We start from the raw sequence: 15,785 nt of genomic DNA on the forward strand, positions 1-15,785 counted from the left end.
AGAAAAATCGTATTTAAAAGAAATGTTTATATGCAAGAAATTCTTTTTTTTTATATTTGACGGATAATTAGGCGAGTTTGAGCATCTAGACTTACTAGATCTATTCTTGATTCTAGTTAAATTGCCGCACCCATTTTTAAAAGCAAAGCTTTTCTATAATTAGGGTTGGTCCGTCCGTCCGTTCGGAACGGATAGCTCTTTTAGTTAATTTAGGCATGTTAGAGTTGTCCTGATTGGTGATTCCTGTAATAGTTAGGCACAATTTAAAAAGCGTAGCAACTCTATAATCAACACCAGAATGTCAGTGCGTCCATTTTTAATATGTCGATTAAACATGTTGATACTGATTCCTAGGACAACAAAGTACAATGTTATAAGCAAAGCATCTCTATAATCATGTCCTAAAAATGTCAGTATGTCCTTAAACATTGTCCTGTATTTCAGCAGTTTTTAACAAATTTACAAACAATTTTTTCGACTTTTATTCTTTTAAATTCTGATTAATGAGTTCTGACACTGTACAAGTGTCAATCTTTATTTGTCCTACCGTTTCAGAGCTTCGCTTTTATGGATGTTGTCATCCTTGTTTAGTAGCAATCTCTATATACAATTCTGACTGTCAGTATGTCTTTTTGTCTTACTGTCCATCTACAATAAGACGTTAAAAATGGTTCTTACTGCTGCTATGTCAGATGCGCGATATAAATAGGTTGTGCATTTAAAGAGTTGTCTGATTAGTGTTACCATTGGATGACTAAAGAAAAAAAAATCTTTTACTTCTGTAATTTATGCATTATAATTTATGAATGGAACTTTTGAGTGTCTAATTGTGAATTATCTCATATATTCTTGTAGATTTATTCTTGTAAATTTATGCCTTTTTTTTTGTTGTATATAGCATCAAAAAATACCTTTTTTTGTGCTTGATAAGGGATTTTCTAAAGCAAAATTTAGGCCAATAAGTTGTAAATATAAGCATAATTTATGTTTTAAAGATCGTGTATCCTTTTAAAACTAAAATGGTATATATATGATGGTAGGTGTAGCGGACAGACCTACATTTAGGGCTAGCTTCGCTCTGTAGCATTTATGAGTATTTATAAAAGTTTGCTTATTAGGATGGGTCGATTTTGTACATTTTTATCTGAGACCAAAGCGAGAACTTGCACATGATTTTTATAAGTATAATACACCTCTGGATGATTTAAAATTTATCTAAAGTCTAAAATTCGTTGGCTAACACACCCACAATTGTATAGCTATTTGTGAATATGGTTTCATGGTGCTCATAGAAAAGACGTTAATCAGGAACTTTTGTCCGTTTCAAAATATCTCGTTCCTAGCCTTAGATTGACCAAAAAACCTATCCAATTCTCATCAAAACCTAAGATTTAAGATAAATATTAAATCATCCAGAGGTGTATAAAAAAACGTTATGGTCCAAAAATGTCCAAAATCAACCCCTAATAGTCAATACTCAATTGAGCAATAAAGACATATTTTACGTGTGTATTTTTCAAAGGGATAAGACAATAGCCAATAAATTTATGTACATCCCCAATGTTAATGCACATAATTACCCTTTCTTCAGATTACAATTAGTGGTTGAAACGTATGAACACCCACTTTAATAACTAAACCATTAAAATTCGTTAAAAGTCCCCAAAGTTGTTAATGTTATTAAAAAACTTTGGCACTTTGTGTAATAAACAGCCCATTGTCCCCTCTCTCTCTGAATTTCTCATTCAGCTCATAACTATGTACGGGAATAACATGTACGTTCAGCCGTTTGGCAGCCAGTACACTAGTCTTTAAAGTACGTATATTTGTTTTGTAGCAAAATATTATTCAAGTGCGTATATATCTGTATGTTTGTCTGTCTGTGTGTATGTCTAAATGTCTGTCTGTATTTTTGTTTGTTTTGTGTCTATCTTTCTGTCTGTCTGTCTGTTTGTTTGATTGTCTGTCTGCGTGTCTATCTGTGTGTCTGTTTGTTTGTCTGTGTGTCTGTCTATCCATCTGTCTGTTTGTTTGCCTGTATATCTGTGTGTCTGTCTGTTTTTTTATCTGTCTGTCATAACTATGTACTGGAATAACATGCTCGTTCAGCCGTTTGGCAGCCAGTAGTCTTTAAAGTACATATATTTAAGTTTTGTAGCAATATTATTCAAGTATGTATATATCTGTGTGTCTGTCTGTCTGTGTGTCTGTCTATCTGTCTGTCTGTTTGTTTGCATGTCTGTCTGTCTCTGTGTTTATCTGTGTGTCTTTGTGTCTGTTTGTTTGTCTTTCTGTTTTGTGTGTCTGTCTGTTTGCCTGTCAGTCATTCTTTCTGTATATCTATTTATATGTCTGTCTGTCTGTCTATCTGTCTGTCTGTCTATCTGTCTGTCTGTGTGTCTGTCTATCTGTCTGTGTGTCTATCTGTTTGTCTGTCTATCCGTCTGTCTGTTTGTTTGTGTGTCTGTCTATCTGTTTTTTTGCCTGTCTGTCTGTCTGTTTGTTTGTCTGTGTGTCTATCTGTGTGTCTGTCCGTATATTTGTCTGTCTGTCTGTATATCTGTCTGTCATAACCTGTACGTTCAGCCGTTTGGCAGTCAGTTTTCTTTAAAGTACAAATTATTTTTGGAGATAATCTTTCCCTGCAATATTATAGCTAACATTCAATTATGTATATATCTGTCTGTTTGTCTAATTGTGTGTCTGTCTATCTGTCTGTTTGTTTGTTTGCCTGTCTGTCTATTTGTTTGCTTGTCTGTTTATCTGTGTGTCTGTCTATCTATCTGTCTGTTTGTTTGCCTGTCTGTCTGTCTGTTTGTTTGTCTGTCTGTCTCCGTGTGTATCTATATGCCTGTATGCCTGTATGTCTGTATGTCTGTCTATCTGTCTATCTGTCTGTCTGTTTGTCTGTCTGTGTGTCTGTCTGTTTGTGTGTCTGTCTATCTGTCTCTCTGTCTGTTTGTTTGTTTGTTTGATTGTCTTTCTGTATGTCTGTCTGTTTGTTTGCCTGTATGTCTGTGTGTCTATCTATATGTCTGTCTGTTTGTCTGTGTGTCTGTTTATCCGTCTGTCTGTTTGTTTGCCTGTCTGTCTGCGTGTCTATCTGTGTGTCTGTGTGTCTGTTTGTTTGTCTTTCTGTTTTGTGTGTCTGTCTGTTTGCCTGTCAGTCATTCTTTCTGTATGTCTATTTATATGTCTGTCTGTCTGTCTATCTGTCTATCTGTCTGTCTGTGTGTCTGTCTATCTGTGTGTCTATCTATCTGTCTGTGTATCTATCTGTTTGTCTGTCTATCCGTCTGTCTGTTTGTTTGTGTGTATGTCTATCTGTTTTTTTGCCTGTCTGTCTGTCTGTTTGTTTGTCTGTGTGTCTATCTGTGTGTCTGTCCGTATATCTGTCTGTCTGTTTGTTTGTCTGTGTGTCTGTCCGTATATCTGTCTGTCTGTCATAATCTGTACATTAAGCCGTTTGGCAGCCAGTTTTCTTTAAAGTAATTGATTTTTATTGGAGATAATTGTTATTAGCATATTTTAGCATGAACTCAACTAGATCCAAAAATGCAGGAAGGGAGGGGACATTGGGATGTTTATTACACTAGTCCCCAATCTTTAAAAGTAATGATTTATTATTGGATTAACATCTTTGGAGACTTTTATTGAATTTTGATTAGTTCAATGTTCAAACGTTTTAACCATAAATTGTAATTTACTAGGGATAGAATCATCATTGGGGATGTATTTCAATTTATCGGCAATTGTCTCATTCCTTTAGATCCCTGCAAAAATGTAAATAAATCACTCACTCATATTTCACAAACATATAAGTTTAGTTTTTCATCAAAACTTTGCTTTACAACATGTTTAACAATATTGACAGCAAAGCTTCTCAACAAAGCCCAAATTGTGTAAAAAATGATCCATATGACGTAATAAAAATAAGGGATTATCCATCTCTTTTCTAGGTTTTTTCCCCCACTTTTCCTGTTATTTCCCTAATTTTATAACGTCACATGGATAAGTTTTGACACAATTTGGGCTTTCTGAGCTTTTCCATATTTAGGATTTTTCAGTCCGTCCGTCTGTCTGACAGTATTGTGTAGCTCTTATTCAGGGATCTAAAGGGATAAGACAATAGCCGATGAATTGATGTACTTCCCTTACAGAAATGATAGCTTCAATATATTTCAATTAGAGGTTGAAATATTTGGACACTGAACTCTATAAACCAACCAATCTAAATCCCAAAAGTTGTTAAACCACCGAATAAGAAAATGTTATTATAAAACTTTGGGGACTAGTGTAATAAACAGCCCATTGTCCCCTTTCTCTCTGAAAGCTTTTCCATATTTAGGACCTTTCAGTTCATCCGTCCGTCTGACAGTATTGTATGATGACGGGTAAGAAAATTCCGAAAATAGAAATGACGCAAATTCTGATCTCAACTTTCACGTTTTTATAAAAATGCAATATATAATAATAGCTATAAAAACAATTTTCAAGCATAACTTTTATCTTATTAGGATATTGATTAAATTAGAAAAAAATGTTTGTCATGTGCAATTCGTGATCAAACACCTAATTGAAAAAAAAATGCAAGACAGAGCTTTTATTTTAAGAAAGACTAGGGGCAACGCCCACTAGAAGCCTCTAGGTGTTCTTAAGGTGGGAGGGGGACATGTTAACCGCCCTTTTACTTTTTAATTTGAGTTTAAATAAGGAATATTAAAAAAAAATTGAGGCGGGGGATTTTAAATTGGCAGGGTGGAGATACGCTTTCCCAAAATAGTTAAAAACCTTCCCCGTACCTAAAAAAAGCTTAATTGCACTGGAAAACCAAACAGATGTCATTTTTAATAAAAAAAATATTTTAAAAATTGGCGCATTTGTATGAACATCAAGAATGACGCTAAAAAGGGGGAACGAAAAAGAGAGGGGGGAACAGGTTTTAAAAATTCCAAGATATATAATAACCCAATCTCCAGTCATCGTATTGTATAGCTCTTATTTAGGGATCTAAAGGGATAAGACAATGGCTGGTAAATTGATGTACATCCCCAAATGTTTAAACAAAAATGATCTCCTCTGTAGATTTTAATTGGTGGTACGTTGAAATGTTTGGACTTTGAACTTATAAACCAACCAATCTAAATCCTGAAAGTTGTTAAACCAATGAATGAGAAAATGTTATTATAAAACTTTGGGGACTAATGTAATAAACAGCCCATTGTCTCCTTTCTCTCTGGAAGCTGAAAAAGCTGGTATTGATTTATTAATTTTTATTTTAAAATTTGTGAAAAAAATTTAAAATTGTAATAGTGTGTTAAGATTTTTCCGTATGGCTGAGAACTGGTTCTAATCCAGCGGATATTAATCGGTTTTGAAGCCATATTAGAATAGTTATTTATAGTATCATATTATAGACAGTTGTCCTCAGATATTGAAATGTAAAATTATTGAGATTAAAACCAGTTTTTTAGGCCCGAGCAAACAAAACTGGTATTGATTTAATAATTTTTGATCAAAAAATTGTGAAAAAATTTAAAATTGTAATACTGTGTTATCCATGATTTTTCCGTATGGCTGAGAACCGGTTTTAATCCAGCGGATATTAAAAGGTTTGGAAGCCATACTGGAAAATATATTTATCATATTCTGTTTAAGATATCATGTTAAGAATTTTAAAATTATTGTTTCTGATTTTATCTCAGATTTATCTAGCTGACCTTCAAGTATGTATATATCTGTCTGTCTGTCAGTCTATCTGTCCCTCTGTCTATCTGTCCTGTCTGTCTGTATGTCTGTTTATCCGTCTGTCTCTAGGTCTGTGTCTGTCTGTTTATCTGTCTGTGTGTCTGTCTATCTCTTGTCTGTCTGGGTGTTTGTCTGTGTGTCTGTCAGTATCTTCTGTCTGTCTATCTATTTGTCTATCTGTCTTATATGTCGGTAGGTCTGTGTGTCTGTCTGTATATTTATTTGTCTGTCTCTGGGTCTGTGTGTCTGTCTGTATGTAGGTATGTCTTGTCTGTCTTGTCTGTCTTGTCTGTCTTGTCTGTCTTGTCTGTCTTGTCTGTCTTGTCTGTCTTGTCTGTCTTGTCTGTCTTGTCTGTCTTGTCTGTCTTGTCTGTCTTGTCTGTCTTGTCTGTCTTGTCTGTCTTGTCTGTCTTGTCTGTCTTGTCTGTCTTGTCTGTCTTGTCTGTCTTGTCTGTCTTGTCTGTCTTGTCTGTCTTGTCTGTCTTGTCTGTCTTGTCTGTCTTGTCTGTCTTGTCTGTCTTGTCTGTCTTGTCTGTCTTGTCTGTCTTGTCTGTCTTGTCTGTCTTGTCTGTCTTGTCTGTCTTGTCTGTCTTGTCTGTCTTGTCTGTCTTGTCTGTCTTGTCTGTCTTGTCTGTCTTGTCTGTCTTGTCTGTCTTGTCTGTCTTGTCTGTCTTGTCTGTCTTGTCTGTCTTGTCTGTCTTGTCTGTCTTGTCTGTCTTGTCTGTCTTGTCTGTCTTGTCTGTCTTGTCTGTCTTGTCTGTCTTGTCTGTCTTGTCTGTCTTGTCTGTCTTGTCTGTCTTGTCTGTCTTGTCTGTCTTGTCTGTCTTGTCTGTCTTGTCTGTCTTGTCTGTCTTGTCTGTCTTGTCTTGTCTATCTATCTATCTATCTATCTATCTATCTATCTATACTGATGACAACCCGGACCGGAAACGGACTACAAGCAGCCAACACAACAACAACATCTATCTATCTATCTATATATCTATCTATCTATATATCTAACTATCTATCTATCTATCTATCTATCTATCTATATATCTATCTATCTATCTATCTATCTATCTCTATATCTATATATCTAACTATCTATCTATCTATCTATCTAGAAGACCGAGTGGACCAAGTGCAGAACCTTCACTGAGACAGACTGTGGAACTCAATATAAGTACTGGTAAGTTTTTTTTTCAGTATGGCTTCCAAACCGATTTATATCCGCTGGGTTAGAACCGGTTCTAAAAATAAGAACTGAAAAATCATGCTAAGAATTGCATTACATACAATTATCCGTGAATATCAAAATATCTGGTGTGGTATAGTCAAGTATATCAATCCCTTTCCCTGTGACTCCCGCAGCGGCCACCAGTAAACCTGCCAGCAAGCCTGCTTCTCTCCACTACATCTTGAGTTTAGTTTATATTTATGTTTTGATATAGCCATTCCTTCCAGCATCAAGACCTCAACCCTTTGTGAGTGGCTGTTATTTCAACGAGACATCCGCCTTGTAGCATTGAGCTGTGGCCGCCTAAGTGCAGGGCTGCTTCTTCAATCTTAATCTACATTTTATTATCTGTGTTTGTTCATTATTTTGTAACCTTAATAAAGAATTATTCTTTTGCTACAATTGGTATTAATTCAAAGTAAGTAAGAATCTACTCTATATGTAGAATATACTCTAATAAGTCTAATATACCTCACTGGGCTTCACTTTGAATAAGACAAATTCGGAACGGTTTCTGTGTACTTTTTGCAGGCTAAAACAACGATCCACCATACACTCCCTTTACCCCCTTCCCTCCTGATAGATGAACAAACTGACCAATAAATTACCTAAATTGACGATATTTTCACCCTGTCATAATATCCATTTATATTGTACCTCTATTATAAGGCCAAATGTAAAAGATAGAAAGATTGGGACCAGATGTAAGAATGCGCTCAGAAAATACAAGAAACAAAAAAGTCAACGGTAAGTGGGATATATATAAAAATAGGTTCTAGCAGATAGGCCCCTAGAGGCTTGTAGAGGTGATAGAGGGGGCGAAAGGTTAAATTTGACAAACCCAATTCTTTTTATTCTAGTTTTAAAAATGAAAAAGTAAAAAGATTTAATTTTAAAATGAAAAATTTCAACTTAAAGGACTTACAATAGGAGTTATACAATTTACAATGGGGAGAAGGGGGGGGGGGTTATAAGTGTTTAACAGGCACTTTGTGTGAAATGACGACTATATCTCAATGTGCGGTTGGGTGGGTTGATTTTGGACATTTTTATCTGAGACCAAAGCACCTTAAGGCTTTTTCAGCGGGCACCATGAAGTCATGTAGTTATAATTCAATACAATTTTGACTCCTATTCAATAATAGCTATACGGTCTTTAGACTTTTTAAAAAATCATCCATAGGTGTATCTATAATACAAATTAGAACAATGTCCGTCCGTCTGTCCCTTAAGATCTCGGTAACTATTGAACCGATCGGATTCTTCTCCTCAGGAAATATACCTACTGGTCCTGTTGTGGTTTTAGACTATTTTCTTGGGGGGTGGGACACCCCCAACCCCCAAAAAAATAAAAAATAACCCCCAAATTTTATTTTTCTTGCATAGGTACCTATTTTTCTCCAATTTTTTTCCTTATGGGGAAGTTAGTTCACATAAAACTACTGGTGGCAGCACCAGTAGTACTTATTTTTTTTTAAATACCTTTTTAGGCAAAGCCGCTAGTTATTCTTATAAAAAGCATGAGCAAGTTCCTCAGATAAAAATGTCAAAAATCAATAAATTTTTGACTCCTATACAATTGTATGTGCGATAGCCTACAGCTTTTAGACTTTAGATAAATTTTAAACCATCCAGAATCCAGATGTGTATTGTACTAATTAAAAACATGTGCAAGTTCCCGCTTTGTGTACTAATGTTTACTAATGTGAAAGTTCCAAAAGGCATGCAAATCGACACACCGTAATAAAAATGTCCAAAATCGACCCATCCTATTGTGCAGGGCTGTCTGTCTCTCTTTCTATCTATCTATCTATAAATATATATCTATATATCTATCTATCTATCTATCTATCTATCTATATCTGATTTTGCAGGGCTATGCTAGAAGCAGAAGATGCTTGTCCCAGAGCTGTTCAATGGAGAGCTTGCATGACCGAGTAATATCTTTCCACTGATAACAGCGCCACCTATGCTACTTATCAACTTGTAATAACCATTACCTCGTATGGGCGGGATTCTCCTTCAATTTATAATCATCTAGAGAATCCAGAGCATCATCCATGTGTAATGATACTCTGACACCCAAGGATATCCATCAGACAACCAACCCTATGATTATATGACCTTTATATGATAAGTCCTGTTTATTGGCCAAGGCATTCCCCCTAATCTTATTTATGTTGTGCCCCAGAATTATCAGCAGTAGGAACCGTGTTGAGCCATGATCATGGGTTTATCATCTATATAATAGCTATATAATCTATTATACAAAGTAGAATGATGTCTGTCCGTCTGTCTGTCTGTTGGTCTGTCCGTCCCTTAAGATCTCGGTAACCGCTGAACCGATCGGATTCTACTCTTACAAGCACACACACACACACATACCTACTGTTACTAAAGAATAGAGCTAAATTTCTTCACAGTTCCTATTTTCAAATATATTTTGGTTAACAGAGCACCCTCTTCAGTCTAATTCCAGTTCGGAGGCAGACAAAAGCTGGCTTACTAAAGGAGAACCATATCAAGAAAACTGAAGCTAGCATTATACGGGAAAAACTTATCGGTTGAGGGGTTAGCGAAATAATTTGGCACACACAGACAGGCATACATCCTATTACTAAAGGATAAAACTATAAATGAAACTGTTGAAATATTCAGAACTTGGTCCCACAGAGAGGAGACTGATTATTGGTATCTGATTGATAGGCACAAATATGCAAAAGGGAAATTCATCTTTTTAATAGTTATTTATTGCGTAGTTTTATGGAAAGCTTTTTGCGGATATTAAAACAAAAGGTTATTGTTAGTCCCGGGGCAGAGAAAACTGGTTATCATTTTTATGATTATTTTATTATTTTTCTGTAACTTTTGCTATTCATGATTTATCAGTATGGCTGAAATATTGAAGCCATACTGCAAAACTTGTAATACATTATTCTAATATGACATTCATATCATTCGGGATACTTCGCCCATAAGTTTTTTTTTAATTTGCCTATTTTCTTGAGCTTCTTGAGTTACCAACTAAAAAAATTATTTTATCCAACTGTCTGATGCTGTTTGCTTTACTTTAGTATATGTTATCATCCTTGTTGAAAGCAAAGCATTTCTATAATTAGGTACGTCATTAACAATAAGACTCTATAGTCGTTACCAGAATTGAAGCAGTTTTTAAACAAATTTACTTACAATTTTGTTTAGATTTTATACATTCATATTTTGCTTATTCAGTTTTGACACTACTATTATTAATGTTCGTTTTTTCACACCATTTCAGAGCTTCCCCTTTTTTTTTAATGTCATCATCGTTTTAATATTTATTATTAGTTTTATTTATTTATTAATATTTAAAAAGATGATTTAAAAGGGACCCTGGGATTTTACAAAGCACAAGCCAGGAATCAATATTTATACATGAACAGACAATTTTATTGAGAAAACATTTTATTGAGAGATTTTTCTAAAAAAATGTATATAACAGACAGAAAGACATATCTATATAAGGATAAAGTACTTTAGGGAAGGGAGGATGGGGACATTTATTAATTGTCCCCAAAGTTTGATAATAAAATTTTCTTATTCGTTGATTGAATAACATTGGAAACTTTTAAAGGGAGTGAGAATGTAAACATTTCTCATCTGATTTTATGGTATTTTGGGAGGGAAAAAGGAAAAAACAGGGAAAATCTGAACGTTTTTGTTTCTTATAATGTTTGTAGGGATATTTAACTTGTCATATATAGTTGAAACAATTTACTTACTGTAAAGGATTTATTTTATGATATAAAATTACCAATTAGTTTTTTTTATAACGTAGTAATTAGGTAATAAAGACCTATTTTAAATTCGTATTATTGACAAAAAAATACCTCACTGTCTACAAAGGGTTGAATCTCATAGGTTAATAATATCCTTTTTTATTGTGTTGGACAATAAATAACCCACTTTTGAGAATTAGTTTACACTTTTATCAGACAGTTTATAAAGAAATATTGCATCTTTATTATTTACAAATTTGTAATTAAAGGTGGGCGAGAGATGGGCCATATAAAGTTAATTAAATACTAATAAAAAACCTGTTTCTAGCTTTGTTATTGTATTTGGTTTTCAAAAAAAATATTGCTTATTGTATCAATTTCTAAGTAACTATACATTGGTTTAAAGCAAGGATTATGTTAAAAGTCAGCTTAACCGTTAGGAAAAATCAAGAACTATGTGAAAAAGTTTAATTTTAGCTATAATGGAAGAAAAAAGCAATTTATTGCACATTTTATATAATACAGAAAATTTCTTCCTTTCCCTGTACCTTATAAAGAATCGTCGGAAAAAGCAGTTTTTTAAGCAAACAAAAGCACGTTTTGCTCTATCTGTGAGATAATATGAATGAGATAATGTTAAGATTAGATATTAAGATGAGAAAAATTTACGTTCACAGTCCCTTTAAGGTTGGTTTATTAAGTTGGGCATCCAAATGTTTCATCAACTAATTTTTATCTACAGAAGGGGTTATTCTGTGTATCATCATTGAGTATGTACATCAATTTATCAGCCATTGTCTTATCACTTTAGATCTCAGACTTTAGGGGCATTTGTTGGAAAGTGGGCAGGGGTTGGAAGTAGATACTTACCACTTAGATAAGTGCCCCTAGAGGTCACTAGGGGTGTAACCCAGGGATAAGAATGGATAAGACAATGTTTGATGAATTGATGTACAACCCCAATGATGATACACAATTTATCCCCATATGTAGATTACAATTAGGGGTTGAAACATTTGGAAACTCAGCTAATTAAACAAATCAAGCAGAACCCAATAAATTTGCTAAAGTTGCTAAGCCAACAAATAAAACTTTGGTTTGGATACCAGTGTAATAAACACCCTCACCCCCTTTAGTTAAGTACCCCTAGAGGCTACTAAATATTTTGATGCAAAGTTGTGTGGAATATGGTGCTCAGCTGACTTCAATTAATTCAAAACAAGAACTTGATTGGATAAGGTAATTTGGTAAATGGAAAAAAACGAAGTAGCGGGTTTCATCGTATAATTACAGTAGCTTTTGATAGATTAAGATTGGTTAGGTTAGGTAAGTGTTAATGATTATCTAACAGGGTGAGCGGCAGTGAACCCTGTGGCGTTGCAAGTCGAGGATGGGAACTGCGGTGGTATATGTTGGCAGCAAAGTAATAGGCAGACTCTGATTTGGAAACAACTTTATTTGAACTGAATTAGAATACAAATTACATCCTTATACTAAAGTAACAGGATGTTTGTCTGTGTTTCTGTCTGTGTGTACTGAAGGATCTCGCTAACCGCTGAACCGATCGGGTTCTCCTTAACAGGAAAGCTTCTCATAAGTCCCAGAAAGGTTTATAACTATTTTGGGGGAGGGTACCACCACCCTCCCAAGAGAAATGACAAAAAAATCGAAATTTTTAAAAATTTAGGGGAGACTTCAACGTCAAATAAGGTGGTATCGTACATAAAAAATTAACTTTAACAAACAAAAACATTTAAAGTGCCACTAGAGGCCTCTAGGGGCGTAGCCGCTAGTTGATATATATAGTACTAAACACAATCTATAAATGGACATTGCGGGTCAACTCTGATAACAACAGCCTGGGGGGCCTGGTGGTCGCGTTGATGGTGGGGTAGAGCAGGGGTGTAGAAGGGGCGGTGTAGAGGCGTAGCTGGGGGAAGGGGAAGGCTCCTTGGATGGTTGGGGGGAGGGTGGAGACATCCCCCGTCCACTCAGTAGGCTTGGACAGGGGTGAAGGAAGTTGGCGATCATAACTATTTTAGGATATCTTAAAACTTGAATTACCCTCTCTCTTTATTCCTTTCCCTATTTTGTGCGTCGTTCTTGAGTCTACAGGTGTTTATACAAATGTGCCAATTTAAATTTTTTTTTTTTAAATGACATCTGTTTAATTTTCCTTTGCAATTAAGCTTTTTTTTAGGTACAGGGAAGGTTTTTGGGAGAGCGTATCTCCACCCTCCCAATTTAAAACCCCCCCAAAAAAATTTTTCTGAATATTTCTTATTAAAACTCAAATTAAAAAGTAGAAGGGCGGTTGACTTATCCCCCTCCCACCTTAAGAACACTTAGAGGCTTCTTGGGGCGTTCGTTGCCCCTAGTCTTTCTTTAAAAAAAGCTTTGTCTTGCATTTTTTTTCAATTAGGTGTTTGATCACGAATTTCATATGGTAAAAATATTTTTCTTATTTAATTGTTATCCTTATAAGATAAAAGTTATGCTTGAAAATTGTTTTAATAGCTATTATTATATGTTACATTTTTAGATAAACGTGAGAATTGTGATCAGAATTTGCGTATCATTTGCATCATTTCTATTTTCAGATATGTATTACCCGTCATCCTTAGAAAATGCCTTTCTCGCTGTCGTACGTCATGCGTGTTGGAAGGCTGACGCAAATTTCAGATCCAAGATTTCATGATTTGAGAAAAAATTATCTTTATATCATTGCGAATTGAATAATCTTGCAAGCATCGCTTTTATCTTATAGAGAAAAACAGTAAATCAAATAGCAAAAACCGAGATCTTAAATTTGCGTTACCCTTCTAACATGACGCAGTTTCCTTATCCTATCTCAATATCTACTACTAGCTATAAAAAATATTCAAACCTCCAAAAAAATTCAAATTTGAAAAATTAATATTTGAATGTATAACGTATAAATCTGTTATACATTCAAAATTTTAATTTAAAAAAAACTTTTAGCTAGTAAATATTGAGATAGGAAACTGTGTACACAATTGGCAATTCAAATTCAGTTGATCTAAAACGCATATTCTTCTTCTATACTTGTTGTGTGGGCGTGAATAGGATTTTGTCAAAGGGGTGCGTGAAGTTAAACTTTTTTTTTAACACCATTATGTTTAATTAACCCAAAGCTTTTACAAAAATGTTCCTATAGAGCAGACAAAGGTTGTGCAATCAAAGGGTTTTATTGTCTATTAAACAACAATTATTTTAAGTTTTGTGGGGGGGGGTGGGGGGAAGGGTCTAGAACCCAAAGTGACACCACGTCCCACCGAGGTCATCATAAACTAAAAGTTGTTATCGCATCATATTATTATCCATCAATATTAAAATTTAAAATCATAAGATTAATACTGATTTTGCCTTTAGCTTAGTGTATGTGTTGTTGAAGGTTAGTTTAGGTTTAGTGCTACTGGGAACATTGGTAGGGTTAGGGAAGAGTAGGTATAGGCTTCTGTGAAGGGGGGCCCTAACCCTATGGGGCACATACCAGCGCTGCCCTAACTCTGCAAGGCTACCCAGTACCAAAAATAACCTGACCTAACAGGATTTATCTAAAGTTATTTACAATGGAGCCCCACAGGGTTGGGGGGGGCAATCATCTGGAGGGGTAGGTTGCGCGCAGTTAGAGTTGTTAGGAGTCGGTAACTCATTAATCCGCTGACAGCTATACATGACATTTGGCAGATAAAAAGGGGTTAGAGCTTAGCATTCAATTTTCTTGGGGTATTGGTGAGATATGGGTGATAGGTGATATGGGTAAATCTTCGTTATCAGCAAAGGATGGGGGGGTTGGGGTGAAGGAGCGAAGCATGCTTGTTGTTAGGTCTATTCTTCCTTCCCCATTGATACAGTTTCTTATGATAAAAGGTTCAAAAGAATTTAAAAATTAAAAATCAAAAAAATCCACAAAGTACATACAAAAAAAATCTGTTAGTATAAACTTTTAGAAATTTACTTTTTTTTGTCATAATTATATAATGAAATATTGTACAAGGTTTTTCTGTGTGTGTAGTTTATGATCTTGAAAACTGCTGAACCAACAAGATTCTCTTACATAAAAATAGGTCAAAAGGCATAAAAATATCCCCTTTACAGTGAAGCTTATGGATCTACTGCAGTTCACAGTAAAATATTGCTTGTAAGCAATATTTCCAAAAATCTATGAATTTTAAAGGCTGCTAGCTTCCAAACGGCTAAACATACAGATCATGCCTGCACACTGTTTTAAGCGGCATAAGAAGGCCTTTAAATAATCTGGAATAGCCATAAATCAATAATGCATAATTATCCCGCAGTGCAGAGAAATGCGCAAAAAAAGACCTATTTTACGCGTTTTTTCTTCAGTGAAGCTTTCCCTGTGCATAATTGGATCTTTGCTATTCCAGATTATTTGTAGGCCTTCTTATGCCACTTAAAATGGTGTGCGGATATGATCTGTACGTTCAGCCGTTTGGCAGCTAGCAGCCTTTAAAATTCGTAGATTTTTGGAAATATTGCTTACCAGCAATATTATACCGTGAATTGCAGTAGATCCAAGCTTCTTATAGAGAGGTGACTTTAGTTACAAAATTGTTCTAAAAATTGTATTTGTCCATGCTAAACTAATGCACATCCTCAATGATGATACACATAATTACCCCTTCTGAAGTGTACCAGTAGTAGTTGATTTGTTTAAACACTCAACTAAATGATCCAGATATTCAAAATTCAATAAAAGTCCCCAAAGTTATTCAGCCAACTAATAACAAAATGTAATTGTACACTTTCTGACTACACCCCCCCCCCCCTAGTATTGCTAGAAGTGTGGGTATACCCTCTGACTACACCCCCCCCCACTAGTATTGCTAGGAGGGTGGGTATACCCTCTGACTACACCCCCCCCCACTAGTATTGCTAGGAGGGTGTGTATACCCTCTGACTACACCCCCCCCCCATAGTATTGCTAGGAGGGTGGGTATACCCTCTGACTACACCCCCCACTAGTATTGCTAGGAGGGTGGGTATACCCACTGACTACACCCTCCCCCCTAGCA

General features: G+C 35.2%; 1 protein-coding gene across 1 annotated transcript; it reads left to right on the forward strand.

The window, feature by feature from the left end:
* The first annotated feature begins 5,661 nt into the window (after positions 1-5,661).
* On the forward strand, positions 5,662-12,031 carry LOC145307609 (uncharacterized). Its single transcript, XM_080150066.1, has 7 exons — positions 5,662-5,726; positions 6,855-6,919; positions 7,637-7,714; positions 8,842-8,904; positions 9,626-9,685; positions 10,330-10,363; positions 11,900-12,031. The coding sequence occupies exons 1-7, from the start codon at positions 5,664-5,666 to the stop codon at positions 11,966-11,968; spliced, it is 432 nt and encodes a 143-aa protein (XP_080006192.1). The 5' UTR covers positions 5,662-5,663; the 3' UTR covers positions 11,969-12,031.
* Positions 12,032-15,785: the final 3,754 nt, after the last annotated feature.

This window comes from Acartia tonsa, chromosome 15 (genome assembly GCF_053477335.1).
Source record: "Acartia tonsa isolate MP-2025a chromosome 15, ASM5347733v1, whole genome shotgun sequence".
NCBI lineage: Eukaryota > Metazoa > Arthropoda > Copepoda > Calanoida > Acartiidae > Acartia > Acartia tonsa.